The following is a 27,835-nucleotide window of genomic DNA, read 5'->3' as shown; positions in this document are numbered from 1 at the left end:
AGGGAACGGTGTGGGCTTTCGGGGTTCAACTCGGGGAGATTCTCCAGGTCTCTTGCAGGAAATTGTGTGGCGTAGCTCTCATGCCCAGCGGGCAGCTCGCTCATGGAGCATCCAGCTCTCGTGCGGCGTGCAGTTCTTTCACACAGCACGTAGCTTGTAGGGCATACAGTTCTCTTACATAGGATGCAGTTTCCTTGTGGCTTGTATAGGGTGCAGCTCTCTCATCCAGCGTGTACAGCCCTCACATATACAGCATCCAGCCCTCCCATAGAGCACGTAGCTCTACAATATACGTATTATATACAGCACGCACCTACAGCTCTCAGCCCGTAGCCCCTGGCACAGGGGTGCAACCCCCAAGGTGTGCAGGGCTGTGTCTACTCCTCTTCCATACCGTGCAGTTCTCATATGGCGTGAGGCTTTCTTCTACAGGGTGTAGCTCCCTTATAGAGCGTGCAGCTCTCTTTATATTGTGCATGCTCATGTACATGGTACACACCTTCGCACAGGGTGCAGCTCTCACGGAGTGCGTAGTTTTCGTGCAGCGCGCGGCTCCTACAGAGCCTGCAGTCCTTACACACAGCCCTGTAGGGTCTCTCTCGGCGTACAGCTGGCGGTTCTTACATCTGCCAGTTCTCTTATAGAAAACAGTCCGGGGGTGCTGGGCGTTGAGTCTTCTCCGTTGTCCTCACCCCCTCTCCCCTCCCCATCCCCGCACGGCTCGTGGCCTCGGGGACACGAGGGATTCACCCCCCACCTTGGGGCTCAAACCCCTCCCCCAAAGGCTTCAAAAGCAAAGAGGGGGCAGCAGCACCCCAAAAGGCTCCAGTCCACCCCCCCCCCCAAAGTGGTGGCGGTAATGGTAATAATAACTTTTATTATTATTATTTATTACTATTTCTTCTTTCCTATTTGTTATTTAGGGACCTGGATCAAGGCTGGTGTCCCCATGCACACCGCTTTGGGCATCCCCAAAATACCCACATCCCTCCCCCCCTCCCCCCCCCCCCCCCAAAAAAAAAATAAACAAACCCTCATGTGCTGCCAGGTTGGGTTTATCCACATTTAATCGTGCCAGGACTGACAAGGTGAGGGCTGCGCTCGAAGCCACCACCTCGCTGCGGGTGGTTTTTTCAGCTTGGCTCAGCCCCCCTGACCTCGTGCTGCCCCGTAGCACCAGTAAAAACCTCGAACTCCAAAAATAGTAATATAAAATCCCTATTTGCTAAAAAAAAATCCCAAACCCGACAACTTGGAGTAGTTTTAGGTTAGAAAAAGGGGAAAACGTTAGGATCTGGTGAGCGTTGGGGCTTGTGAAGCATCATCTATCAGGGGGGAAAATAAATCAGGTGGCTTAGCTGGTTCTGAAACAGGGTTCTCCAGGGACTGAAAAAAAGGAGTATTTCCAAAATTTTTGTTAAAAATTGCAATAGGAAAAAGGGAAAAAACACCTGTTGGGCCCCAAACTGTATCAAAAATAGATGAGTTTCACCGTCTCAGCGGTAAAGTGCGGCTTTTTGCTTGAGAAAAGGGAATGATGAGACAAAATTCGATGTGTGTTTTGAGCACGGGGCTGGGGAAGGGCTCCTCCCCCCCCCCCCACCCGTGAGACGAGTTGTGCCGGTCTCTGCGGGTGTGGCGGAGGGTCCCTAAGTGCTGGCGGGGTGCCGGTGGAGCTCCTGCCCCTTCAGCAGCGCGATCTGCAAGGAAAAGGTGGGGGGGGGGGGGGGGGTGTGAGATGGGGGGGGGAGCAAGGAGGGCATGGGGGTGTCGTCCCCCCCACCCACCCCGGGGTGTCCCCCCAGTTCACCTGCTCCTCCAGCGCCTGCGGGGCTCGGAGCTGGGCGATGCGCAGGCGGCTCAGCTCCCGCTGCAGCTCCGGGGACGGCGCGGGGCTCGGCGGGGACGGGCGCTCCAGCACCGACACCTGCGCCTGGGCAGGCAGGGGGTGCCCGTCACCCCAAATCCGGGCACCTGCGGTCCACCAGGCTGGGGGCAGCCCCCCGAGAGAGCCCACAACCATCCCAGTGCAAGCGCCAGCATCTCCCCAAGCTGGGAAGCGCCCCCAAAATGAGCCCAGTGCCATCCCAGTGCAAGCGCCAGCATCTCCCCAAGCTGGGAAGCGCCCCAAAAATGAGCCCAGCACCATCCCAGTGCAAGCATCAGCATCTCCCCAAGCTGGGAAGCACCCCCAAAATGAGCCCAGTGCCATCCCAGTGCAAGCACCAGCATCTCCCCAAGCTGGGAAGCACCCCAAAAATGAGCCCAGCGCCATCCCAGTACAAGCACCAGCACCTCCCTTCAGTGTGGGAAGCGCCCCAAAAGAAGCCCAGCATCATCCCAGTACAAGCGCCAGCATCTCCCCAAGCTGGGAAGCACCCCAAAAACGAGCCCAGTGCCATCCCAGTGCAAGCGCCAGCATCTCCCCAAGCTGGGAAGCACCCCAAAAATGAGCCCAGTGCCATCCCAGTGCAAGCACCAGCATCTCCCCAAGCTGGGATGAGCCCCCAAAATGAGCCCAGTGCCATCCCAGTGCAAGCACCAGCATCTCCCCAAGCTGGGATGAGCCCCCAAAATGAGCCCAGCGCCATCCCAGTACAAGCATCAGCACCTCCCTTCAGTGTGGGAAGCGCCCCAAAAGAAGCCCAGCATCATCCCAGTACAAGCGCCAGCATCTCCCCAAGCTGGGAAGCACCCCAAAAACGAGCCCAGTGCCATCCCAGTGCAAGCACCAGCATCTCTCCAAGCTGGGAAGCGCCCCAAAAATGAGCCCAGTGCCATCCCAGTGCAAGCACCAGCACCTCCCTTCAGTGTGGGAAGCGCCCCAAAAGAAGCCCAGCATCATCCCAGTACAAGCACCAGCATCTCCCCAAGCTGGGAAGCACCCCAAAAATGAGCCCAGCACCATCCCAGTGCAAGCACCAGCAGCCCCCCCCAAGCTGGGAAGCACCCCCAAAATGAGCCCAGTGCCATCCCAGTGCAAGCACCAGCAGCCCCCCCCAAGCTGGGAAGCCCCCCAAAATGAGCCCAGTGCCATCCCAGTGCAAGCACCAGCATCTCCCCAAGCTGGGAAGCACCCCAAAAACGAGCCCAGTGCCATCCCAGTGCAAGCGCCAGCATCTCCCCAAGCTGGGAAGCACCCCCAAAATGAGCCCAGTGCCATCCCAGTGCAAGCACCAGCACCCCCCCCCCAAGCTGGGAAGCCCCCCCAGAGGAGCCCAGCGCCATCCTGCTGCAAGCCAGGGGTGCCGCGAGCAGGCGGGCAGCACCCAGGGGCGCCAGCGCCGGCACCCAGCGCCGCGGGGGGAGCCCGGGGCCCCCCCACCCGTGGCAGCCGGCTGCGCCCACGCCAGCTCCCGCTCGGCCCTGCCCCGCCGAGAGCCGCAGCGAGGCCTCACCCGCCCCACGCCACGGACACACGGGGGGGGGACGTGCGAAACACGGGTGTGGAGGATGTAAGATCCACAGGCAGCACGTAAAATACACGTACGTAGCACGTAAAAATATGTATTTTACATACTATGTCTATGATACCTAAAAACTAGATGCAACAAACTATATATTGCCTATAAAGTCCTTTGCATATTCTATAGCACTTAAAATATATATACCCTGTGTAAAAGATTACACATAAAATACTGCATGTACAATAGATACATTTAAAATATTACATGTGAAATATATATTACATGTAAAATACATAGCATAAACCACCATAAAATATATTTACTTGTAAAATAGATACTGCATATAAATATATATAAAATATGCAATGATATATATAGCATAAAAGTTATATTTTTAGCTGTAAAATATATATTGCATATATAAAATATGCAAGAATATATAAAGCATAAAAGATATATTTTTAGGTGTAAAATATATATTGCATATATAAAATATGCAAGAATATATAAAGCATAAAAGATGTATTTTTGAGGTGTAAAATATATATTGCATATATAAAATATGCAACAAAACACATAGCATAAAAGATGTATTTTTGCATGTAAAATATATATTGCATGTAAATATATAAAATATGCAACCAAGTACATAGCATAAAAGATATGTTTTTGCATGTACAATATATGTTGCATATAAATATATATAAAATGTGCAACAAAATACAGAGCCTAAAAGACATATTTTTACATGTAAAATATATAATGAAATATATAAATGTATAAATCTGGTTTTTAATATATAAAATACATATAAAATTTATATATTTTAAGTGCACATAGATTCTGTTCAGAGTGGAGCAGCACGCAGCATATAGATAAAGTATATTTCATGCTTGGCAAATATTAATGTGCTGTCAGCAAGCTGGCCTGCGGGCTTGCTGTCTGATCTGCACCCAGGTCTGGCCACGGAGGGCCGCAAGCCCTGGCTGTGCTGGCGTCGGGGGGGGGTTTAGTGTCGCCAGGGGGGTGGTGCTGGGCCGGCCCCGGGGGCACCCAAGGGTGCCCCCCACCCTCTCACCTTGCCCAGGGTCGTCCTCAGGGCGCTCCCGTCCTTCCCGAGGCGCAGGGCCACGCGCTCGGCCTCCCGCTTCTCGCCCTGCGCGGGGGTCAGGGCGCGCTGGGGGCTGCCCCCCGGCTCCTGCGGCCCCCCCACATCCTCCTGCCGCTGCCGCAGAGCCTGCGCCGGGGCGGGGGGGTCAGCACCAGCCCCCCCACCCCACCCCGGGGTGCGGCAGGGGGGGCAAGAGGGTGCTGTGGGTGTATGGGGGGCTGTAGGGGGATGCAAGGCGGCGGGGGGGGGCCAAAGGATGCTGTGTGGGAGGGGAAAGGGGGGGCTGCGCGGGGGCAAGAGGGTGCTGGGGGGGGTAAGAGGGTGCAGGGGGCTGCGTGGGGGAAATAGGGTGCTGGGGGGGGTAAGAGGGTGCGGGGGGCTGCGTGGGGGAAATAGGGTGCTGGGGGGGTAAGAGGGTGCAGGGGGCTGCGTGGGGGAAATAGGGTGCTGGGGGGGGCAGAAGGGTGCAAGGGTCGCATGGGGGCAATGGGGTGCTGCACGGGGGGGGGGGCATAAGAGGGTGCAGGGTACCGCGGGGGACAAAATACGCTTCACAGAGTGGGCGAAGGACACGGGGGGCGCGTGGGGGTAAAGGACAGCGATTTTGGGGAGCCGCCCTCACCTCCTGCTGCTGCCGGACCTGCGCCTCCAGCTCCTCCTTGCTCCGCTGCAGGGCCCCCCGCTCCTCCTGCAGCCCCCGCAGCTGCTCCCGCAGCGCTGCCTTCTCCTCCCGCGCCTCCGCCAGCGCCCGCCGCGCCACCTCCAGCCCCTCCTGGGATGGGGAGACCCCCCCACACACACACCCACCCCCAAAACCTCCGGTGACCTCCTGCAGTGCTGCCTTCTCCTCCCGCACCACCTCCAGCCCCTCCTGGGATGGGGAGACCCCCCCACACACACACCCACCCCCAAAACCTCCGGTGACCTCCCGCAGTGCTGCCTTCTCCTCCCGCGCCACCTCCAGCCCCTCCTGGGATGGGGAGACCCCCCCACACACACACCCACCCCCAAAACCTCCGGTGACCTCCCGCAGCGCTGCCTTCTCCTCCCGCGCCTCCGCCAGCGCCCGCCGCGCCACCTCCAGCCCCTCCTGGGATGGGGAGACCCCCCCCACACACCCACCCACCCCCAAAACCTCCGGTGACCTCCCAAGCGAAGGCACCCCGTTGTTCCCCCCCCACCCTTGGGTGCTGGCTCCCACCTGCAGCGCCCGGCGGTCGAGCTCGCCGGCGGCCAGGGCGCTCTGGAGCTGCAGCAGCCGCTCGTGGGCCGCGGTGCCACCGGCCGGCGCGTCGCCCTTCGAGCCGCTCCCCGCCACCGCCGCGCTCAGCCGCTCCACCGCCGCCTGCAAAGCGCCGGCGCGCCGCTCGCTCTCCGCCAGCTGCGCCCCCGAAACCCGGAGCACGAGGAAAGAGGATCATTTGGAACAAAAAAAATATATTAAAAAAAAAAAAAAATAGAAATTACGAAGCGCAACGCGGCGGGTCGGGGTTTAGAGGAATCGGCGCTGGCACCTGTTCCTGGAGCAGCTCGGCGCGGTCGTGCGTCGCCCGCGCCTCCGCTTGCCGCTCGCCCAGGGCCAGCCGTGCCCGTTGCAGCTCGCCCTCCAGCACCCGCTGCTGCAGCTCCAGGCGGGTGCTCCGGCTCTCCGCCGCCTCCAGCCGCCTCTTGGCATCCTCCAGCTCGGCCTCGCCGCCTCGCAGCGCGCTCATCCTCTCCTGCACGGTCACGCGTCACCCGGCACGGATTGGGGAGGGGGGGGGGCCCCAGGATCCGGTGACCCCCCCCCCGCCCCAGCCCCACGGTGATGCCCACCTGGGCGGCTCGGCGCTGGCCCTCGGCGGCGCGCAGGCTCCGCTCCAGCGCCGTCACCTTGTCCCGCAGCGCCCGCCGCTCCCGCTCGCCCCGCCGCAGCGTCTCCTCCTGCAGCAGCAGCGTGGCCTGGGTGCTGCTCAGCTCCCCGCCGCGACGCCCTGCCAGAGCCACGCCACCGTCACCCACCGCCCGGGGGGCTTCACCACTTCTACCGGGGTTTGTGGGGGATGCGCGAGGGGTTTTACCACTTTTATGGGGTTTGTGGAGACTGTGTAAGGGGTTTTACCAGTTTTACTGAGGCTTATGGAGGATGCACAGGGATTTTACCAGTTTTACTGGGGTTTGTGGAGTCTGTATAAGGGGTTTTACCAGTTTTACTGGGGTTAATGGGGGATGCACGGGGGGTTTTACCACTTTTCCGGGAGTTTGTGGGGGATGCATAGGGGGTTCTACCAGTTTTAATGGGGCTTATGGAGGATGCACAGGGATTTTACCACTTTTACTGGCGTTTGTGGGGGATGCGCAGGGGGTTTTACCAGTTTTACTGGGGCTTATGGAGGATGCACAGGGATTTTACCACTTTTACTGGGGCTTATGGGGGATGCACAGGGGGGGTTTACCAGTTTTACTGGGGTTTGTGGAGTCTGTATAAGGGGTTTTAGCAGTTTTACTGGGGTTTATGGGGGATGCGCAGGGGGTTTTACCAGTTTTACTGGGGTTAATGGGGGATGCACGGGGGGTTTTACCACTTTTCCAGGGGTTTGTGGGGGATGCACGGGGGGTTTTACCAGTTTTAATGGGGCTTATGGAGGATGCACAGGGATTTTACCACTTTTACTGGGGTTTGTGGGGGATGCACGGGGGGTTTTACCAGTTTTACTGGGGTTTGTGGAGTCTGTATAAGGGGTTTTAGCAGTTTTACTGGGGTTTATGGGGGATGTGCAGGGATTTTACCACTTTTACTGGAGTTTATGGGGGATGCGCAGGGGGTCTTACCAGTTTTACTGGGGTTTGTGGAGTCTGCACAAGGTGTTTTACCAGTTTTAGTGGGGTTTGTGGGGGATGCGCAGGGGGTTTTACCAGTTTTACTGGGGCTTATGGGGGATGCACAGGGATTTTAACAGTTTTACTGGGGTTTGTGGAGTCTGCAGGGGGGGGTTTACCAGTTTTAATGGGGTTTATGGGGGATGCACAGGGGGTTTTACCACTTTTACTGGGGTTTGTGGGGGATGCGCAGGGGGTTTTACCAGTTTTACTGGGGCTTGTGGAGTCTGCACAGGGGGTTCTACCAGTTTTAGTGGGGTTTGTGGGGGATGCGCAGGGGGTTTTACCAGTTTTACTGGGGCTTATGGGGATGCACAGGGATTTTAACAGTTTTACTGGGGCTTGTGGAGTCTGCAGGGGGGGGTTTACCAGTTTTAATGGGGTTTATGGGGGATGCACAGGGGGTTTTACCACTTTTACTGGGGTTTGTGGGGGATGCGCAGGGATTTTACCACTTTTACTGGGGTTTATGGGGGATGCGCAGGGGGTTTTACCAGTTTTACTGGGGTTTACGGGGGGGTGTATGGGTCTTTTGTCAGTTTTATTTGGGTTTACAGGGGATGCACGGGGCGTTTACCAGAGGTACTGGGTTTACAGGAGCTCCATGGAGAGGGGATGTTACCAGTTTTAGCAGGGTTTACATGGGACGCATGGGTCTTTTGCCAGTTTTACTGGGGTTTATGGGGCAAGCACAGGGGGTTTACCAGTTTTACTGGGGTTTACAGGGGATGCACAGGGCATTTACCAGTTTTACTGGGCTTATGGGACAAGCATGGGGGTTTTACCAGTTTTAGTGGGGTTTACATGAGATACAGAAGGCATCTACCAGTTTTACTGGGTTTACAGGGGATCCATGGCAGGGTTTACCAGTTTTATTGGGATTTGTGGAGTCTGCACAGCGGGGGTTTACCAGTTTTACTGGGGTTTACCAGGGGATTGCATGGGTCTTTTATCAGTTTTATTGAGGTTTACAGGGGATGCACAGGGTGTTTACCAGATTTATTGGGTTTACAGGAGATCCATAGGGCAGGTATACCAGTTTTAGTGGGGTTTATGGAGGATGCACAGGGGATTTTACCCATTTTATTGGAATTTATGGAGTCTGCACAGGGGGTTTTACCAGTTTTAGTGCGGTTTATGGGGGATGCATGGGTCTTTTACCAGTTTTACTGGTCTTTACGGGGCAAGCATAGGGGGTTTACCAGTTTACTGGGGTTTACAGGGGATGCACAGAGCATTTACTGGTTTTACTGGCATTTATGGGGTCTGCATGGAGCATTCACCAGTTTACTGGGTTTATGGGGCAAGCACAGGGGTTTTAACAGGTTTAGTGGGGTTTACACAGGATGCATGGGGCATTTACCAGTTTTACTGGGGTCTATGGGGGATGCACAGGGGCTTTTGCCCATTTTATTGGGATTTATGGAGTCTGCACAAGGGCTTTTACCCATTTTATTGGGATTTATGGAGTCTGCACAGGGGGTTATACCAGTTTTAGCGGGGTTTATGGGGGGTTGCATGGGTCTTTTATCAGTTCTGTTGGGGTTTACAGGGGATGCACATGAAGTTTACCAGTTTTACTGGGTTTACACGGTATCCATGGGGGGGTTACCACTTTTACTGGGGTTTATGGAGTGTGCACAGGGGGTCTATTAGTTTTACTGAGATTTACAGGGGATCCATAGTGGGGTTTACTAGTTTTACTGAGATTTATGAGGGATGCACGGTGGCTTTTACCAGTTTTATTGGGGTTTACTGGACATGCATGGTGGTTTTACTGGGGTCCATGGGGTTTGCACAGGTGGTTTTACTAATTTTACCAGGACTTTAGGGCCAGGCATGGGGGGAAATCCCACTGAGCATCCTGCAGTCCCAGGCAGCATCGTCACTACCCCCTGTGCCTCAGTTTCCCCAAAAGCCCCCAATTGCCAGTGAGGCGCCAGTGCAGAATAAATCACCCCAAACCCTGAAATTTGGGGGGAGGGGGATAAACCCCCAAAACCCCCCATCACCTTCCTCGCTCTCAGCCACCAGTTTCTGGAGCTGCTGCACCCGGGCACCAGCGCTGTCACGCTCTTCCTCCACCTCCGCCAGCCGCCGGCCCAGGCTGCCCACCTGCACTCGCAGCTCCTCCTGGGGCAAGAAAATGGGGTGAAAATGGGCTTTTTGGGGAGGACAGGGAGGGGAGGGGAAGGGGGAGCGTACCCGCTCCCGCTGCACGCCCTGCAGCTCGCGCAGGAAATCCCGCAGGGCTGCCTGCACCACCTCGGGCTCGGCCGCTGCATCGGCGTCCGGGGATGAGCTGGGGCTGCCCGACCCCACCGGTCCCCCACCTGTATGGGGACAAACTGGGTGACACGGGGACACTGGGGCACGGGACCCAAGGGAGGACGGCAAGCTGGAGTGGGAAGCGCCCATGGGATAGGGGGCACCCCTGGGGATGTCAGGTGGTGCAGAGGCATACGGGACACCCCAGGGATGCAGGGTGGGAGCAACAGGGTATGGGGGACCCCCCAGGGATGGAACAATGGGGTATGGGGGACCCCAGGGATGCAGGGGATGGAGTAATAGGGTATGGGGGACCCCCAGGGATGGAACAATGGGGTATGGGGGACCCCCTAGGGAGGCAGGGGACAAAGCAACAGCGTGATGGAGATGCAGGCGCTGAAGCAACGGGATATGGGGGAACCCCGGGGATGCAGGGGCTGGAGCAATGGGGTATGGGGGACCCCCCCAGGGATGCAGGGGATGGAGCAATGGGGTATTGGGGACCCCCCCAGGGATGCAGGGGATGGAGCAATGGGGTATGGGGGTACCCTGGGGATGCAGGGGATGGAGCAATGGGGTATTGGGGACCCCCCCAGGGATGCAGGGGATGGAGCAATGGGGTATTGGGGAGCCCCCCAGGGATGCAGGGGATGGAGCAATGGGGTATGGGGGACCCCCCCAGGGATGCAGGGGATGGAGCAATGGGGTATGGGGGACTCCCACAGATGCAGGGGCTGGAGCAGCGCAGCGGGACGCGCTGCAGCCGGATGCATCCCCTTCCCCTAAGCAAGGGACGGGGCACCCCAGGGCCTCTCACCCTTGCCCGGGGAGCCGGCCCGTGCCCGGCCGATGCCCATGGTACGGCGCAGGGCGGACTGGATGCCTCCCAGGCGGGTTTCGGCAGCCCGGCGCAGGGCCTCGCCGCGGGCCAGCTCGGCTTCCAGCCCCTGCGCCCGCCCCTCGGCCGCGCTCAGGCGCAGGCTCAGCTCGGCCGCTTCGCCCCGCGCCGCCTCCACCTTCAGCTGCAGGTTGCGGGCATCGGCCAGCAGCTTCTTCTCGTTGCCGCGAGCCTCCTCCAAGCTGCGGGCCAGGTCCTTCTCCCGCTGCCGAAATTCCCCCTCCGCCTCTGAGAGTCGCTGTTGCAGGTGCTGGAGCTGGGCGGGGCGGGGGGGAAGCAGAAAGGGGGTCATGGGGACAGTTGGGGTGCAGGGCGTGGAGAGACGGGGTTACGGAGGAATGGGGTGATGGGGTGCGAGGGATGGAGGACAGGATGATGGAGATGCAAGGGGTGGAGTAAGGGGGTGATGGGGGACCCCAGGGATGGAGGGAGCATGGCAACAGGGAGATGGGAGACCCCGAGGGATGCAGGGGATGGAGTAACAGGGTAAGGGGGGACCCCCCCCAGGGATGCAGGGGATGGAGTAACAGGGTAAGGGGGGACCCTCCCAGGGATGCAGGGGATGGAGGAGTGGGGTAATGGGGACACCAGGCCCAGAGCAAGGGAATGATGGGGATGTGAGGAACAGGGCAATGGGGGGTGCAAGGGACCCTCAGGGATGCAGGGCAGAGAGGAGTAGAGTGACGGGGACATAGGGGATGGAGCAGTGAGGTGATGGGGGCACCGGGGACGCAGCATCAAGCAGCGTGGAAGTGGGGACACCCAGGCACTCCCAGGGACACAGGGAACCAGTTATGGGGCGATGGGGACAACAGGCACTGAGGTGTGGGGTGAGGGAACAGGGACACCTTGGAATGTGAGGCACCAGGGCAACGGGGCGCTGGGGACCCCCCGGCACCTCTTTCCTGGCAGCCTCCGTGCCAGCCTCGCTCTCCACCACCTTCTGCCTGAGGCCGAAGGCTTCGCGGCGGCTCTCCTCCTCCCGCTGCTCCTCCAGGGCCACGCGCGCCTGCAGCTCGTCCACCTCCTTGCTTCTCTTGCTGTTCTCGCTGTCCAGGTCCTTCACCTGCCCGAGGAGGAGACAAGGGGTGGTTTGGGGGCACCTCGAAAGGGGGGAGAGATGGGGGGGGGGGGGGTGTTCCTCCTCACCTGCCGGCGCAGCTCCTGCAGCTCGCGGCGGGCGTCGAGGCGGGCGCGCTCCAGCTCTCGCAGGGTTGCCCGCAGCTCCGTCACCTCCCGCTCCGCCGCCGCCCGCCCGTCCTCCACCAGTGCCAGCCGCTGCTCCTTCTCCTCGCTGGCACGCTGCAGGCTGCGGGAGGGGGGACGAGGGGCATCCCCCCCCCATTCCCTGAGCACCCCCAAACGTCCAAGGCTTCGCACCACCCCGCCTTGTCCCGAGCACTTCCCCAACCTGGTGCGTCGCCCTCCGAGGCAGCGCATCACCCTCTGAATCACCCAATTTGAGCAGCCTCTTACCTCGAGCAGCCCCCCCAGCCCTGAGCATCGCCCTCCAGGGCACTGCACCGCCCCGTGTAAGTCCCAACTTGGGCATCCCCCCGTCCTGAGCATCACCCCAACTCTCAGCACTGCACCCTCCCCAGCATGTTCCAGCTTGAGCACCCCTCTGTCCTGAGCATCCCCCGACCCCTGCATCTCCCAGCTTGGGCATCCCCCTGTCCTGAGCATCCCCCCCGACCCCAAGCATCGCCCTCCAAGGAATCACACCATCCCCTGCATGTTCCAGCTTGGGCATCCCCCTCTCCTGAGCATCCCCCCGACCCCAAGCATCGCCCTCCAAGGAATCACACCATCCCCTGCATCTCCCAGCTTGGGCATCCCCCTCTCCTGAGCATCCCCCCGACCCCAAGCATCGCCCTCCAAGGAATCACACCATCCCCTGCATCTCCCAGCTTGGGCATCCCCCTCTCCTGAGCATCCCCCCGACCCCAAGCATCGCCCCATCCCCTGCAGCTCCTAACCTGGGCACCACCCTTACCCTGAGCATCCCTCTGACCCTGCCCTGGTTTGGGCTGGAATAGAGTTAGTATTTCTTTTTGGTAACTAGAATAGTGCCGTGCTTTGGATTCAGCACTGGATTTGGTATGAGAAGAATGCTGATAGCACATGGATGTTTTCAGCCGCTGCTGAGATTTCAAGGACTCTCCACTCCCCATGTCCTGCCCGTGCACAAGGGCACAAGAAGCAGGGAGGCAGCACGGCCAGAGCACCAGACCCAAACTGGCCTATGAAATATTCCGTATCATGGAACATCGTGCTCACTATATAGAGCAGGGGTGGGCAGGAAGGGGCTCGCTCTCTCTCTCTTGCTCGCTTCCAGGATTGCGATTGTGGGATCTTGGTATTTTGGGATCGCTGGCTGGGAACGGGCTGGGTGTTGGTCAGCAGGTGGTGAGCAATTGCATTGTGCATTGCCCGTTTATATTTTCTATTAAGGTCATTGTTTTCATTTTATTACCATTATTAAACTGTTTCTATCTCCCTTTACCCCTCCAATTCCTCCCCCATTCCCAGGTCGGGGGGGAGGGTGGGTGAGCAGCTGCGGGGTGGTTGGCTGCCGACCAGGCTCAAACCACGACAGACCCCGAGCATGCAAAACATCACCTCAACCCCTGCATCTCTTCGCTTGAGCGTCCCCTTGTCCTGAGCATCACCTCGACCCTGAGCATCCAAAATATCGCACCGCTCCATGCATCCCCTGGCCCCCCAGCATCACCTTTCAAGGCATCACCCCACCTCCTGCATCTCCCAACTTGGGCATCCTCTTGTCTTGAGCATCACCCCGACCCTGAGCATCAGCCTGACCTCAGCACCTCCCAACTCAGGCATCCCCTTGTCCTGAGCATCACCTCAACCCTGAGCATCACCTCATCCCCTGCACCTCCCAACTTGGGCATCCCTTTGTCTTGAGCATCACCTCAACCCTGAGCATCACCTCATCCCCTGCATCTCCCAACTCGGTCATCTCCTTGTCCTGAGCATCACCCTGATCCTGAACATCACCCTGACCCCTGCACCGCCCAACTCAGACATCCCCTTGTCCTGAGCATCACCCCCACCCTGAGCATCACCCCAACCTCTGCACCTCACAACTTGAGCATCCTCTTGTCCTGAGCATCACCCTGACCCTGAGCATCACCTCAATCCCTGCACCTCCCAACTCAGGCATCCCTTTGTCCTGAGCATCACCCTGATCCTGAACATCATCCTGACCCCTGCACCTCCCAACTTGGGCTTCTCCTTGTCCTGAGCATCACCCCCACCCTGAGCATCACCCCGACCTCTGCACCTCACAACTCGAGCATCCCCTTGTCCTGAGCATCACCCCATCCCCTGCACCTCCCAACTCAGGCATCCCCTCGTCCTGAGCATCACCCCGACCCCGAGCCCCACCAACCCCGACCCTCACCTGATGCGCTCGCCCTCGGCTCGCCGCAGTGCCACCCTCAGCTCCTCGTTGGAGCGCCTCAGGGCCTCCTTCTCCCTCGCCTCGTCGCCCAGGGCCCTGCGTGCCTCCTGCGCCTGCCGCCGCTGCGCTTCCCGGCCCTCCCGGCTTTCCCGGGCCTCCCGCTGCGCCTCCAGCAGCTCCCGCCGCCCCGCCGCCCGCGCCTCCGCCACCAGGCGCAGCTGCGCCCGCGCCTCCTCCGCCTGCAGCCGGGGCGGGGCGGGAGGAACAGAGATTAGGGGGTGGACAGGACGTTTTGGGGGGGTGGAATGGGGTTTAGGGGGGGGCAGGACTCACCTCCCGCAGGGCACCGTCCCGCTGCTTGGCTGCCGCCGTCGCTTGGTCACGAAGAGTCTTCGCCTCCCGCTCGTGGGCCGCTGCCGTCTCCTCTGCTCGCACCCGCAGGCTGCGCAGCTCCGCTGCCAGGCTCTGCAGGGTGTGTGTGTGTCGGGGGGGGACACACAGAACCCCCAGCCCCCCTCCCCGCCTCAGTGCCGTGGGAGTCCAAGAACCCTGATGCCCCCCCCCCCGCCCCCGGTCCCAGCGGTGTGGGGGTCCCAGGGGTGGATTGTGATGGGGATGAGGATGCCTGGGTACCACACCCGAGCATCCCTATTGCCAGGGGGGTTGCAACAGGGAGCTGGGGGGGGGAGTTGCAGTTTGGGGGGTGGCGAGAAGGTCATTAAAGGGTCTTGCGAGCAGGGGGGGCGAGGGGGGTGGGCTTGCGAGGCAGGGGTGAGCCTCAGGCATTAGGGATTGCATTAGAGGGGATGCCCAGGCATGGGGGCTTGTAATGGGGTGGGGGGGGACAGAGGAGACGGCCAGCCATGAGCTTATGGACTTGGGGGGGGGACATGGGGGACGCCCAGGCCTGGGGGGTTGAAATGAGGCTGGGGGGGGGGGACCACGGGGGGCACCCAGGCATGGGGGTTTGAAATGAAGGGGGGGCCACAGGGGACACCCAGGCATGGGGGACATGTGGGTCTCTGTGCCATTCTGGGGGGGTCCCAGGTCCCCAACCCCACCTGCTCCTTCTCCTGGTGGCTGGTGACCTCTCGGCGCTGCTGCTCGAGCTCAGCCGTGGCCTCGGCCAGGCTCCGCTGCAGCCCCCCCAGCGTCTCCGCCAGCGCCGCCCGCTCCTCCTCCTGCAGCGCCAGCGCCTGGGGGGGGGTGGGACACGGCTCAGCTGGGGTTGGGGGGGACACCGGACCTGGGAAGGGGTGGGGGGACACGACACCCACCTGCTGCTTCTCGCTCTCGTGCTGCCGCTGCGTCGCCGCCAGCTCGGCCGTCAGCTCCTCCTGCTCCCGCGCCAGCCGGCCCCGCTCGGCCTCCAGCTCCTCCTGCTCCCCCCATGAAAATCAGCATCACATCACAAAAAAAAAAAAAAAAAAAAGAAAAATCACCATCGGGCCCCAGGAATCAATACTGCACCCCAAAAAGCCGCATTCCCCCCGCCCCCCGTGCCCACCTTCTCACGCTGGAGGCGGTCGAGCTCGTCGCGGTGCGTGGCGCGGGCGCTCTGCAAGGCCGCCGCCTCGGCCGCCGCCACCGCCTGCCGCCGGGCCTGCAGCTCCTGCTCCCGCTCCAGCCGCGCGGTGCCCAGCTCCGCTGCGGGGAACAACCCCCCGCACCCCGTCAGTGGGGACCCCCCCCCCCCCGCGAAGGAGGGCAGGGTGGGGGTGGGTTGGGTGATGGGAGCAGGGAGATGGCGGGGGACGCAGTGGCGGAGGGTTTGTCATCACCCGGTTGGAGGTGGATGGGGATGGATGGGGGGGACAGGGGTGGGTGAAGGTGGAGGGGGTTGATAGGGATGAGGATGGAGAAGGGGATGGATGGAGATGAGGATGAGGAAGGAGACGGATAGGGATGAAGATGGAGAAGGGGATGGATGGAGATGAGGATGAGGAAGGAGACGGATAGGGATGAAGATGGAGAAGGGGATGGATGGAGATGAGGATGAGGAAGGGGATGGATGGGGATGAGGATGGAGAAGGGGATGGATGGGGATGAAGATGGAGAAGGGGATGGATGGGGATGAGGATGAGGAAGGGGATGGATGGAAATGAGGATGAGGAAGGGGATGGATGGGGATGAGGATGGAGAAAGGAATGGATGGAAATGAGGATAAGGGGATGGATGAGAATGAGGATGAGGAAGGAGACGGATAGGGATGAAGATGGAGAAGGGGATGGATGGAGATGAGGATGAGGAAGGGGATGGATGGAGATGAGGATGAGGAAGGAGATGGATGGAGATGATGAAGGAGATGGATAGAGATGAAGATGGGGATGGATGGAGATGAGGATGAAGGAGATAGATGGAGATGAAGAACGGGATGGATGGAAATGAGGATGGAGAAGGGGATGGATGGAGATGAGGATGGAGAAGGGGATGGATGGGGATGGATGGGGATGGAGAGGAATGGACGGGGATGGGAATGAATATGTGAATGGGGATGGGAAAGAGACTGAAGAAGGCAAAGGGGATGAAGATGAGGACAGGGATGACAAGGAACAGGGATGGATGGGGATGAAGATAAGGATGCATGGGCAGGAAGATGAAGATAGAAGATGGATGGGGATGAAGAGAAATAGGGACGGACGAGGATGGAGATGAGAATGCATGGCGAGGAATACAGAGATAAGCAGGCATGGGGAAGATGAAGATGAGGCCAGGGATGAGGATGGCTGGGGTGACAGGGACAGAGTGGGGCCCAGGCCCCCTCACCCTCCAGCGCCTCCTTGTCCTGGAGCAGGATCCGGCCCTCGGCCTCCAGCTGCTGGTTGCGGGTGTCGAGCTGCGCCAGCCGCTGCTGCAGCTGGAAGATGCTGCTCTCCAGCCCCTCCTTCTCCGTCCTGCCAAAACGCCACCGGCCACACTGCCGAACCCCAGGATGGGGAGACACCCTCACCCCCCACGCCCCAAAACAAGCACCCACCTGAGCCCGGCCGCCTCCTGGGCCTGATCCTGGCCGTGGCGCTGGGCAGCGGCGAGCTGGACGGCCAGGCTGGCCCCCTCCTTGGCCAGCCCCTCGCGGGCCCGGCTCAGCCGCAGCAGCTCCCCCCGCAGCCGCTCCTGCTCCCCCCGCGCCTGCGCCAGCGCCTCGCCCGCCGCGCTCTGCTCCTGCACCGCCTGCCGGGGTACCCCCCCCCCCAGTCCTCCCAGTTACCCCCTGCGCCCCCCCAGCCGTCCGGTGCCTGCTCCCCGTCCCTCCTCATTCGGCCCCTGCACCCTCCCACTTGTCCTGTGCACCCTTCTCACCCCCTCCCGATTGCCCTGTGCACCCTCCCCACCCCTCCCAGTCACCCCATGCAGACTCCCCACTCTTCCCTATCCATCCCAGTTACACCCTGCATCCTCTCAGTTGCCCCATGCAGCCTCCCCAGCCTTCCCAGTTACCCCACACATGCTCCCCATCCCTCCCAGTTACCCCTTGCGTGCTCCCCACCCCTCCCAGTTACCCCACGCATGCTCCCCATCCCTCCGTTACCCCACGCATGCTCCCCACCCCTCCCTATCCCTCCCAGTTACCCCTCCCACACCCTCCCAGTTACCCCTTGCATGCTCCCCATCCCTCCGTTACCCCACGCATGTTCCCCACCCCTCCCTATCCCTCCCAGTTACCCCTCCCACACCCTCTCCATCCCTCCCAGTTACCCCTTGCATGATCCCCACCCCTCCCAGTTACGCCTTGCATGCTCCCCATCCCTCCCAGTTACCCCACGCATGCTCCCCACCCCTCCCTATCCCTCCCAGTTACCCCTCCCACACCCTCTCCATCCCTCCCAGTTACCCCACGCATGCTCCCCATCCCTCCGTTACCCCACGCATGCTCCCCACCCCTCCCTATCCCTCCCAGTTACCCCTCCCACACCCTCCCAGTTACCCCTTGCATGCTCCCCATCCCTCCCAGTTACCCCACGCATGCTCCCCACCCCTCCCTATCCCTCCCAGTTACCCCTCCCACACCCTCTCCATCCCTCCCAGTTACCCCACGCATGCTCCCCATCCCTCCGTTACCCCACACATGCTCCCCACCCCTCCCTATCCCTCCCAGTTACCCCTCCCACACCCTCCCAGTTACCCCACGCATGCTCCCCATCCCTCCGTTACCCCACGCATGCTCCCCACCCCTCCCTATCCCTCCCAGTTACCCCTCCCCACCCCTCCCAGTTACCCCTTGCACACTCCCCACCACCCCTCCCCACCCCTCCCAGTTACCCCTCCTGCACACTCCCAGTTGCCCCACGCACCCTCCCCCCCCAGCCCTCTCTTACCCCACGCACCCTCCCCGTCCCTCTTCCCAGCCCCCCTGGGCACGCTCCCCGCCCCTCCCAGTAGCCCACCTGGCCCAGGTGCTGGCGCAGGCGGAGGTGCTGGCCCCGCAGCGCCCGCAGCTCTGCCCGCAGCCCCCGGCAGCCCTCCTCGGCCGCCCTGCGCGCCCGCTCCAGCCCCAGCCGCTCGGCCGCCCCGGCCCGGCGCCCCCGTTCCAGCCGCCCCCGCAGCAGCGCCAGCTCCCGCCCCAGCTCCCGCGTCCGCAGCCGGCCGCTCTCCCGCTCCTCTTCCAGCCGGGCCAGGCTCCGGCTCAGCTCCGTCTTCTCCCTCGCCAGCCCAGCCGCCAGCTCGCTCGTCTTGGCCAGGGCGTCCCGCAGCCGGGCCTCCTCCGCCGCCGCTGCCCGCTGCGCCGCCGCCAGCTCCCCGCAGCTGCCCTGCGCCTGACGGCAGAGACGGACGGACCCCGCGCCCCGTCGCAGCGCCCGGTGGCACCCAGCGCCAAGGGGGATGTGCCTGCCGCCCCCGGGGATTGGGGCTGGCACCCTCTGCTTGGGGGCTGCGCCCGCTGCATGGGCTGGCACCCACTGCTTAGGGGCTGCATGGGCTGCACCTGTTGCTTGGGGGTTGCACTTGCTGCAGGGACCTGCACCCATTGCTTAGGGGTTGCACCTATTGCTTAGGGGTTGCACCCACTGCTTAGGGGCTGCACCTGTTGCTTGGGGGTTGCACTTGCTGCAGGGGCCTGCACCCGTTGCTTAGGGGCTGCAGCCGCCGCACAGGCTGCTCCTGTTGCTTGGGAGTTGCACCCACCGCATGGGCTTGCACTCCTTGCTTAGGGGTTGCACCCATTGCACGGGCAGCACCTGTTGCTTAGGGGCTGCACCCGCTGCATGGAGTTGCACCTATTGCTTAGGGGTTGCACCCACTGCATGGGCTGTGCCTGTTGCTTGGGGGTTGCACCCACTGCACGGGCTTGCACCTGTGGCTTAGGGGTTGCACCCACTGCTTAGGGGCTGCACCCGCTGCACGGGCTGTGCCTGTTGCTTGGGGGTTGCACTTGCTGCATGGGCTTGCACCCGTTGCATAGGCAGCACCTACTGCTTAGGGGTTGCACCCACTGCACGGGCTTGCACCCGTGGCTTAGGGGTTGCACCCACTGCTTAGGGGCTGCACCCACTGCACGGGCTGTGCCTGTTGCTTGGGGGTTGCACCTGCTGCCTGGGCTCGCACCCGTTGCATGGACAGCCCCTGTTGCTTAGGGGCTGCACAGGGGAGGTTGGGCCTGATGCGTGGGGCTGGGGGGGGCGGGTGTGTGTGTTAAACCTGCTGCACGTGGGGCTTAGGGGTTGCACCCACTGCATGGGTGCTGCACCGACTGCACAGGGGAGGTTGGGCCTGATGCGTGGGGCTGGGGTGTGTGTGTGTGTGTGTTAAACCTGCTGCACGTGGGGCTTAGGGGTTGCACCCGCTGCACGAGGGGTGTGGGGGCACCCACCTTGCCCAGCGCCTCGGCCAGCGCCTCCCGCTCGCCCCGCGCCACCTCGGCCTCCAGCAGCGCCCGGCTCAGCGCCTCCCGCGCCTCCAGCAGCTCCCGCTGCGCCCCGGCCCGCTGCGCCTCCAGCTCCTCCACCTGCTGCTGGCTGCCCGCGGGGCGCCCACGGGGAAAGGGTGGGGTGGGTTGCAGCACCCACTCGGGGCGGGAAGGGGGGCCTCGCAGCACCCACTGTTTGTTTGGCAGCGCCCGCTGAAGCTCTGCAGCCCACCCACTGTGGGGGTGGCAGCACCCACCTGGCTGGGGTCAGGGGACCCACCTGAGGGGGCTGCAACACCCACAGAGATTCTGCAGCACCCACTTGGTGAGGGGAAGTTGCAGCACCCAATTTGGGGGTGGGGGGAGAGGTGGCAGCACCCACATCGGGGGGGGGCGGGGTTAGGGGACGTACTTGGAGAGGGAGTTTCAGGGGAGCCCCCCAGGTTTCAGAGGGGTGCAACACCCAATTTGGGAGGGGGGGTGCGGGGCAAGGTGGCAGCACCCAGAGCTTGGGGGGAGGTTGCAGGAGACGCACTGTGATTTTGCAGCACGCACGTGGGGAGGGGGATGCTGCAGCACCCACTACCATGCAACACGCCACGGCCGGGGGAGGGGGGGGGTGTCAGCACCCACCCGTGTGTGTGTCCCCCCCGCGCCCCCACCTGCGCTCCAGCTGCTGGCGGGCGGCCTCGGCGGCGCGGGCGGCCTCGTCCCGGGCGTCCTCCATCCCCTCGCCCCGGTGCTGCAGCTGCGCCCGCTCCTGCTGCAGGGCGCCCGCCCGCTGCTGCTCCCCCGCCAGCGCCTCCTCCGCCTGCAGCCGCTCCCTGCGGGACAGACGGACGGACAGACAGGGTGATGCTCGGGGGTGGGTGCGCCGGGATGGAGGGATGTGCCGGGGACGCGCAGGGACCGGCAGAGGTAAGTGTGCGAGGATGGATGGGCAGATGGACAGGGCAGGATGAACGGACAGGTGGACGGGATAGGATGCACAAGGACAGACGGACAGGGCAAGATGCATGGACAGACAGATGGGGCAGGAGGCACGGGGATGGACAGACGGGGCAGGATGCACAAGGACAAATGGACGGGGTAGGATGCACAGGGACAGATGGACAGGGTAGGATGCACAGGGACAGACAGACACGGTGGGATGCACAGGGACAGACGGACAGGGTGGGATGCAGAGGGACAGATGGACGGGGCAGGATGCATGGACAGACAGACAGGGCAGGAGGCACAAGGACCAATGGACAGATTAGGATGCACAGACAGATGGAGAGGGCAAGATGTACAGACAGACAGATGGGGAAGGACGCACAGGGACAAACGGACAGGGCGGGATGCACAAGGACAGACGGACAGGGCGGGATGCACAGGGACAGATGGACAGGGTGGGATGCACAAGGACGGACGGACAGGGCGGGATGCACAGGGACAGACAGATGGACAGGCATGGCGAGGCAGGGAGGGATAGCCAGGCAGGATGCACAGGGATTAACGTGCAGGGATGCGTGTATGGACAGACTAATGGACAGGCCGAAATGCCCAGGGATGGATTAATGGAGAGGGAAGGGTGTGCAGGGACAAACGGACAAACAGACAGGCCGGGGGAATGGATGGATTGACAGACAGGCGAGGATGGGTGGGGACAGAGGGATATATAGAAACACACAGGGACAGACAAACAGACAGGCCAAGAAGCACAGGGGCGGATACACAGGGACAGACAGATGTACAGGGAAAGATGGCCGGACGGACAGACAGACAGACATGCCAGGATGTAGGGGGGGTGGATGTGCGGGGATGGATACACGGGGACGGGCGGATCAGGACGCAGAGGGACAGACAAGACACGCCAGGACACAAGCACAGGGACAGCCACAGCGGGGGGGGGGGGGGGTTGGAGCTCTGAGGACAGACGGACGGACAGACAGCCAGCGGGTACCTGCGCAGCGCCTCCGCCTCGGCGCGCAGGCGGGTCACCTCGCGCAGGGCCTCATCCTGCGCCTGCCGGCACCCCCCGGCCTCGGCGCTCAGCTCCTCCAGCCGCCGCTCCAGCGTCCCCAGCCGCCTCTCGCTGGCCTCCGCCTGCCCCCGGGCGTCCTGGGAGAGGGGGGGGGGGTCAGCCTTCCTCCTCCTCCTCTTCCTCCTCCTGCAGCCCCCCCCCCCCCCCCCCCCAGGGCTCACCTGCAGCTGGAGGCGGCGGCGGCGCAGGGCAGCGTGCACGGCGGCGGCGGCGGCGCTGGGCGAGAGGCTGCGGCGAGGGGACGCGGGGGGACACAGCGGGGATGGCGGGGGGTGCTCGGGGTCATCTGCCAGCACCGCCTGAGAGGGGAGGGGGAGAGACCCCCCCCCGGTGTCACCGAGGGGGAGAGTGGGGCAGGGAGGGGGGGAACTGGGGCGGGAAAAGGGGAAACTGAGGCAGTGAGAGGGGAACTGGGGCAGGGAGAGGGAAACTGGGGTGAGAAGAGGGGGAACTGGGGTGGGAAGGGGGGCAACCGGGGCAGGGAGGGGGGCAACTGGGGTGGGAAGGGGGGCAACCGGGGCAGGAAGGGGGGCAACTGGGGTGGGGAGGGGGAAACTGAGGTGGGAAGAGGGGAAACTGAGGCAGGGGGGGCAGAAACTGGGGTGGGGAAAAGGGAAACTGAGGCAGCGAGAGGGAAACTGGTGAGAAGAGGGGAAACTGGGGCGGGGAGGGAGGAAACTGGGGTGAGAGGAAGGGAAACTGAGGCAGGGAGGGCGGAAACTGGGGTGGGAAGAGGGAAACTGGGGCGAGGAGGGGGGAAACTGGCCAGAGAAGAGGGAAACTGGGATGGGATGAGGGGAAACTGAAGTGGGAAGAAGTGAAACTGAGGCAGGGATGTCCGGGCAATGCCCAGCACCTGGGTGACGTCCTGCAGCGTCTGCCGGAGCAGCTCCACCTCGGAGCGCAGAGCCTCCACCTCCGCCGGCCCCTGAGCGCGGGCGGCCTCCTGCAAAACCCGCCGGCGCGGCGTCGGGCAAGGCGCATCGCACGCTGGCGTGCAGCGTGCCCCAGCCCGCCTCCCACCCCAACACTCCTCGCGCCCGGCGCTCACCAGGCTCTGCAGCTGCAGGGTCAGCGCCTCCACCGCCTGCTCCTTCTCCCCATCCTCAGCCCGCAGCCGCTCCAGGGCCGCCGCCAGCTCCGCCAGCCTGCACCGACACACCCGTCACAACCCCCTCCCCGACCCTTCTTTATAAAAAAAAAAAAAAAAACAAAACCAAACACCCCCCCAAAAAAACCAACCCAAACCCACGCTACCTGGCCCCGAGGGCGACTTTCTCCAGGTCGGCGTCCCGCTCCCGCGCCGCCAGCTGCTCCTGCAGCTGCAGCAGCCGCAGCGCCTGCGCCTCCCGCGCTGCGCCCGCCCGGCCCTCGGCCAGCTGCAGGTTGGCAGCCAAGTGCAGGCAAGCGGCGTGGGCGGCCCTGCCCGTCCGCGACGCTTCGTGGCTCAGCTCCGCCAGATCCCTGCGGCGGGAGATGCAGGATCGGGCCCTGAGGATCCCTTAGGGATCCACCCCCCCCCCCATTCCAACCCCGCTGACCTCTCGGTGGCGGCTTTTATCTCCCCGAAGTGACGCCTGAAGGCCACCACTTGTCTCCAGAGGGTCAGGAGCCGGCTGTGCTCGTTGCTGAAGTAGGTGTTGAAGGACTGCCCGCGGGACGGAGCCGCGTCGGTCCCGGCTGGCTGCCCAACGGGTGCGGGGGGCCCTCCCCGCCTCACAGCCCCCCCCCCCCACCTCCCACCCCCCTATCCCTCTCTCCCTTCAGCACCCAAATTTCCACGCAACACCCTCACGCCTCCACCCGTTGCCCCCCACAGGCCTCCGCAGCCAGCAGCCCCCCGCCCCAATTCTCTGCACCACCCACCTCCCATCACGGGCCGCATCCCCTGCACCCCCAACTTCTTCTCCACTCAACATCCCCCCATGTCCCACATCCCTCTTGGTGGTCCCGCCTCCCTTTCCGTGACTCATCCCCCCACATCACCTTCCCACCCCATGCCGCATCCCCTGCGCCCCCAAATTCTTCTCCACGCAACATCCCAACATCCGTGACCCCACTTCCCGCCTGGTGATCCTGCATCCCGCCCCCACATCCCTGCATCCCTCTCCCTGCAACCCCCCCCCCCGTCCTGCTCTCTCCTGCACCCCCCCGGACACCCCACCACATCCTCGGGGGGGGGGGGGGCCCCCATGCCCCCCAACCTCCTCCTCGCGCCTCCACTCGGCCTCCCGCTGCTCCAGCTCATCCCGCGCCCGCGCCCAGTCGGCCGTCAGCTTGCGGATGTCCTCGCTCAGCGCCGCGTTGGCCACGTTGGCTTGTTCCAGCTGCTCCCGCAGCATCGAGTTCACCTGCACCAGGCTGCTGCTCCTGGGATGGGGGGGGGGGGTCACACACCGCTGGAGCATCACCCCGGGAAGAGGGGGGGGGTGTCCCCGCAGCTCCCCGGGGACCCCCACTCACCTCTGCTGCTCCTCTTCCAGCCGGATCAGGGCATTCTCCAGCTCATTGGTGCTCTCTTCCTCTGGCAGCGAGCTGCTCGCATCCAGCTGGCTCTGCGGGGACGTCTCTGCTTGCCATCACCCCAATTTGGGGAGGGGGGGGGGGGGAACCCCCCTCAAAAACCAGCGCTCACCGTCAGCCTCTCCTGCTCCAGCTCCGTCGCCTTCTCCAGCAGCTGCTGCTCCACTTCGCCGCATTTCTTCTTATACTGCAACACCTTGGGCAGAGGGGATGATGGGGTGGGTGACACCGAGGGCGGGGGGGGTCCCCAAAATGTCCCTGTGTCCCCCCCAGGAAGGATTTACCTTGGCTTGGAGCTTCTGCACCAGCTGGGCTTGCCGCTGCTGGCCCTCCTGGTACGCCTGCAGCTTGCGCTTGTAGGCGGCTTGTTCCTCCTCCAGCAGCCGCCGCAGCTCGATGTTGTGCTGCGCCAAGCTCCGGCTCTCCGCCGCTTCCCGCTCGCCCGTCTCCAGCCGCAGGGTTTGCTCCAGCTGGGATGGGAGGCGGGAGATCCCGGGACATCCCCATCCCTCCCCGACACCCACTGGAATGCTAAGCCCCCCCCCCCCCCCAACCCCAGCACCCACTGAGCATCCTCCAACTTCACTCACAACACCCCACCCCGGACAAAGTCATCGCTCTGGGCTGGTCCTACAGCAAACCCCCACATGGCCGAAGCTGAGACAGCCCCCCCCCCCCCAAAATTTTGCATCTCCCTTTGCATGCACAGGGTTGGGGTGAAGAGCAAAATCTGGGGGTGCTCTTAAAAATAACCCAACTTTGAATCTGGGAGTTTGGCAAAGCCCCATCCCGGCTTGCAAGGGATTAGCTGATGGCTAGAGGATCCTTAGGTGCAGTGGTGGTGATTCCCCTGGGGGTATTTTCCCAATATTTGCTTCTTTTGGTAAATAACCAGACACAAATAGAGGGGTTTCCCCCTCAAAAACATGGCAGCCCCTTGATTTGGGTCTCCCCAGGAGCCACGTAACTGGCTGCTGCCCAAAGCCCTTTTTAATTCCCTCGTTGCCACAGTAAAGAGATGCAAAGAAGGATGCCCATGGGGGGAGGTCCTGCTTCCTGAAAAAGCAGCGGGATAAATAAAATAGGGATGGGGATGCTTTGTGCATCCTGCAGGACAAGCCCCGGCAAGCTGGGACAGGTCCGGACAAGCCGGGTGTGCCGCAGCAAAATTCCCTTCACCGGGATATTGCAAGACACCGCGGCATCTCCCGCTTGGAGCGCCAGGAATGCAAAGGTTACGGCTTACAGCGCCTTGATTTTGGGGTTCAGACGGGTGGGTTTGGGTTAAACCCGGTCGGCGACGTACCCGCTCGCTGATGGCGTTGTACTTGATGGCCAACTCATCGCGCTCGGCCCGGCTCTGAGCCAGCAAGTCCTCGACTCGCGACAGCTCCTGCTGCAGGATGCGGTTCTCCTCCTGGAGGGACAGCAGCGAGGACATGGCCCCCCGCGACGGCCGCTGCGGGACGGGGACGGGGCTCAGGGCGGCTCCGGAACGCAGCAGGATGGGGATCCGGCCCCGGGATGGAGCCAAGATGCCCTTTCCTAGCAAGAGCTGCTTTGTTCCCTTCAGCAGGAAAGGGGGCTGGGCTGAGCCTTCCCCACGCGCTCAGCCAAGCCCACAAAAAGCACTTTTTCCCCCCCAGCTGCAAACGCTGCAGCCCCTGCAACTCAGCCGTGCTGAGCGCTGCAGTTCGCACCAGCAAAACTCCTGCAGATTTGAAGTCGCTGTCGCAAGACCACTGGAAATTTACAGCTGCGATCACACAGCCACTGCAAATTCATAGCTGTGATCACGAAACCGCTGCAGATCTGCGCTTGCAAAACTGCTGCAGAATTGCCCTTGCAATTGCAAAAGTGCTAAAGAATTGTTTGCAAGATTCTTGCAAATGTATAGATGCAACTGCAGAATCGCTGCAGATTTGCCGTTGCTATCACAAAACCGCTGCAGATTTATAGTTGCAACTGCAGAATCGCTGCAGATTTGCAGTTGCTATCACAAAACCGCTGCAGATTTATAGTTGCAACTGCAGAATCGCTGCAGATTTGCAGTTGCTATCACAAAACCGCTGCAGATTTATAGCTGCAACTGCAGAATCGCTGCAGATTTGCAGTTGCTATCACAAAACCGCTGCAGATTTATAGTTGCAATCGCAAAACCTCTGCAAATGCGTGGTTGTCATCAAAAGACTGCCACAGATTTACAGTTGGAAGCGCATAACTGCTGCAAATTTGTGTTTGCAATCGCAAAGCCACTGCACATTTATAGTTATGAACAGAAAGGCGCTGCAGTTCTGTGCTTGCAATCACACAACCACTGCAGATTCAATCTCAAAACCGCCTCAAATTTGCAGTCATGATCGCAAACCCGCTGCAAATTTCTGTTTGTGATTGCAAAACCGCTGCAGATTTGCAGCTGCAATCGCCAAACTGTTGCAAATTTGTGTCTGCGGTCAGAACGGGGCTGCAGATTCACAGCTGCTGTCGCAAAACCACTACAGAGCTGCTGCTGCAATCCCAACCTCCCTGCAGATTTATGGTTGCGATCGCAAAACGTCTGCACATTTGTGTTTGCGATCGCGCGAGCGCTGCAGATTTTAGCCCCAAACCAGCGCAGATTTAGGCAACCCCAAGAACCGCCGCCGATTTGCCATTTGCCATCACAAAAGTGCCTTTTCCACTTGCAAAACCCGCTGCAAAAGTTCCATTTGCAATTGCAAGCCCTCCTCCCCCCCCCCCCCCCCCCGCCCTCCCAACACGCCGTGGCTCCGTGGCCGCTCCCGCGAGAACAGCCACCAGTTCCTGCTGGGGGGGGGGGTGGAACGGACACGGTCACGGTCACCCACTCCCACACCCACCTCAACCACAGCCTCGGCCGTGGGCTCCCCGGGGGAGGGGGGGGCACCCAGCCCTTCGCACCCCCCCCTTGCCGCGGGCCTCCTCTCTCCGAAGCCCCTTTCCTGGGATTTTCGGGGCTCCGCTTTGGCTCGTCGCCTGCGAGCGGAAAAGCGGATGCGTGCTCGGGATTAGCCCGAAATCCTCGCCTTCCCCTCCCTGCGTGACGGCGGGGCCGCGGACCCTCCTCTTCCTGGCCGCCTCGGGGGGTCCCAACGCCTCCGGCGGGACCGCGACCAGCAGCATTTCACACCCACCAACCACAAACATCGCCGAATATCCCCCCGGCCAGGCAGGGTCTTTGTAAATAACCACCACCACCGAGGCTCTTGGTGAGAACGAGCAAAACACAGGAAAATAGATACAAAAATAGCAGCGCCCAGCCCTGCCCCGTGCCCAAAATGGGTGGAAATGTGCTTACTTTGCTGCGCTGGCCCCCCCGGGCAGGATGCTGCTGGGTCCCACCGGGGAAAGGAGCTCCTTGGAGAAAGTAAGCCAGCCCTTTCGTTAAGCCCTGGCCCTCGTTAAGCTCATTAAAGCCCAGAGGTTTGCTCTGGCAGGAAAAGCCTTGGGGTG

At 61.7% G+C, this 27,835-nt stretch overlaps 1 protein-coding gene across 7 annotated transcripts; it reads right to left on the bottom strand.

Annotated features, from left to right (window-relative positions):
* Positions 1 to 1,049: 1,049 nt before the first annotated feature.
* CROCC (ciliary rootlet coiled-coil, rootletin) lies at positions 1,050 to 27,793 on the bottom strand. 7 transcript variants are annotated; one of them, XM_042794509.1, is made up of 35 exons: positions 27,681 to 27,697; positions 27,223 to 27,358; positions 25,671 to 25,823; positions 24,649 to 24,834; positions 24,477 to 24,560; positions 24,305 to 24,396; positions 24,046 to 24,211; positions 23,383 to 23,489; positions 23,099 to 23,305; positions 22,893 to 22,989; positions 22,698 to 22,787; positions 22,003 to 22,140; positions 21,761 to 21,918; positions 20,478 to 20,639; positions 19,780 to 19,924; positions 18,356 to 18,724; positions 16,948 to 17,141; positions 16,737 to 16,864; positions 15,478 to 15,617; positions 15,248 to 15,349; positions 15,032 to 15,166; positions 14,304 to 14,435; positions 13,971 to 14,209; positions 11,693 to 11,891; positions 11,392 to 11,613; positions 10,463 to 10,799; positions 9,583 to 9,710; positions 9,390 to 9,510; positions 6,334 to 6,491; positions 6,033 to 6,236; positions 5,720 to 5,899; positions 5,141 to 5,290; positions 4,486 to 4,644; positions 1,811 to 1,933; positions 1,050 to 1,700 (listed from the first exon to the last, which is right to left on the bottom strand). In XM_042794509.1, the coding sequence occupies exons 3-35, from the start codon at positions 25,803 to 25,805 to the stop codon at positions 1,650 to 1,652; spliced, it is 5,238 nt and encodes a 1,745-aa protein (XP_042650443.1). In that variant the 5' UTR covers positions 25,806 to 25,823; positions 27,223 to 27,358; positions 27,681 to 27,697; the 3' UTR covers positions 1,050 to 1,649. The 7 variants fall into 7 exon arrangements, with proteins under 7 accessions (XP_042650443.1, XP_042650445.1, XP_042650440.1 ...); XM_042794511.1 differs by lacking the exon at positions 27,223 to 27,358 and having other exon boundaries at positions 27,681 to 27,793; XM_042794506.1 differs by lacking the exon at positions 27,681 to 27,697 and having other exon boundaries at positions 11,442 to 11,609; positions 27,223 to 27,403.
* Positions 27,794 to 27,835: the final 42 nt, after the last annotated feature.

Source organism: Tyto alba, unplaced genomic scaffold, assembly GCF_018691265.1.
Source record: "Tyto alba isolate M040663 unplaced genomic scaffold, T.alba_DEE_v4.0 Super-Scaffold_20000042, whole genome shotgun sequence".
Classification (NCBI taxonomy): domain Eukaryota; kingdom Metazoa; phylum Chordata; class Aves; order Strigiformes; family Tytonidae; genus Tyto; species Tyto alba.
Note: the sequence above shows the minus strand (reverse complement) of the source record. Positions and strands in the feature narration are given on the sequence as shown.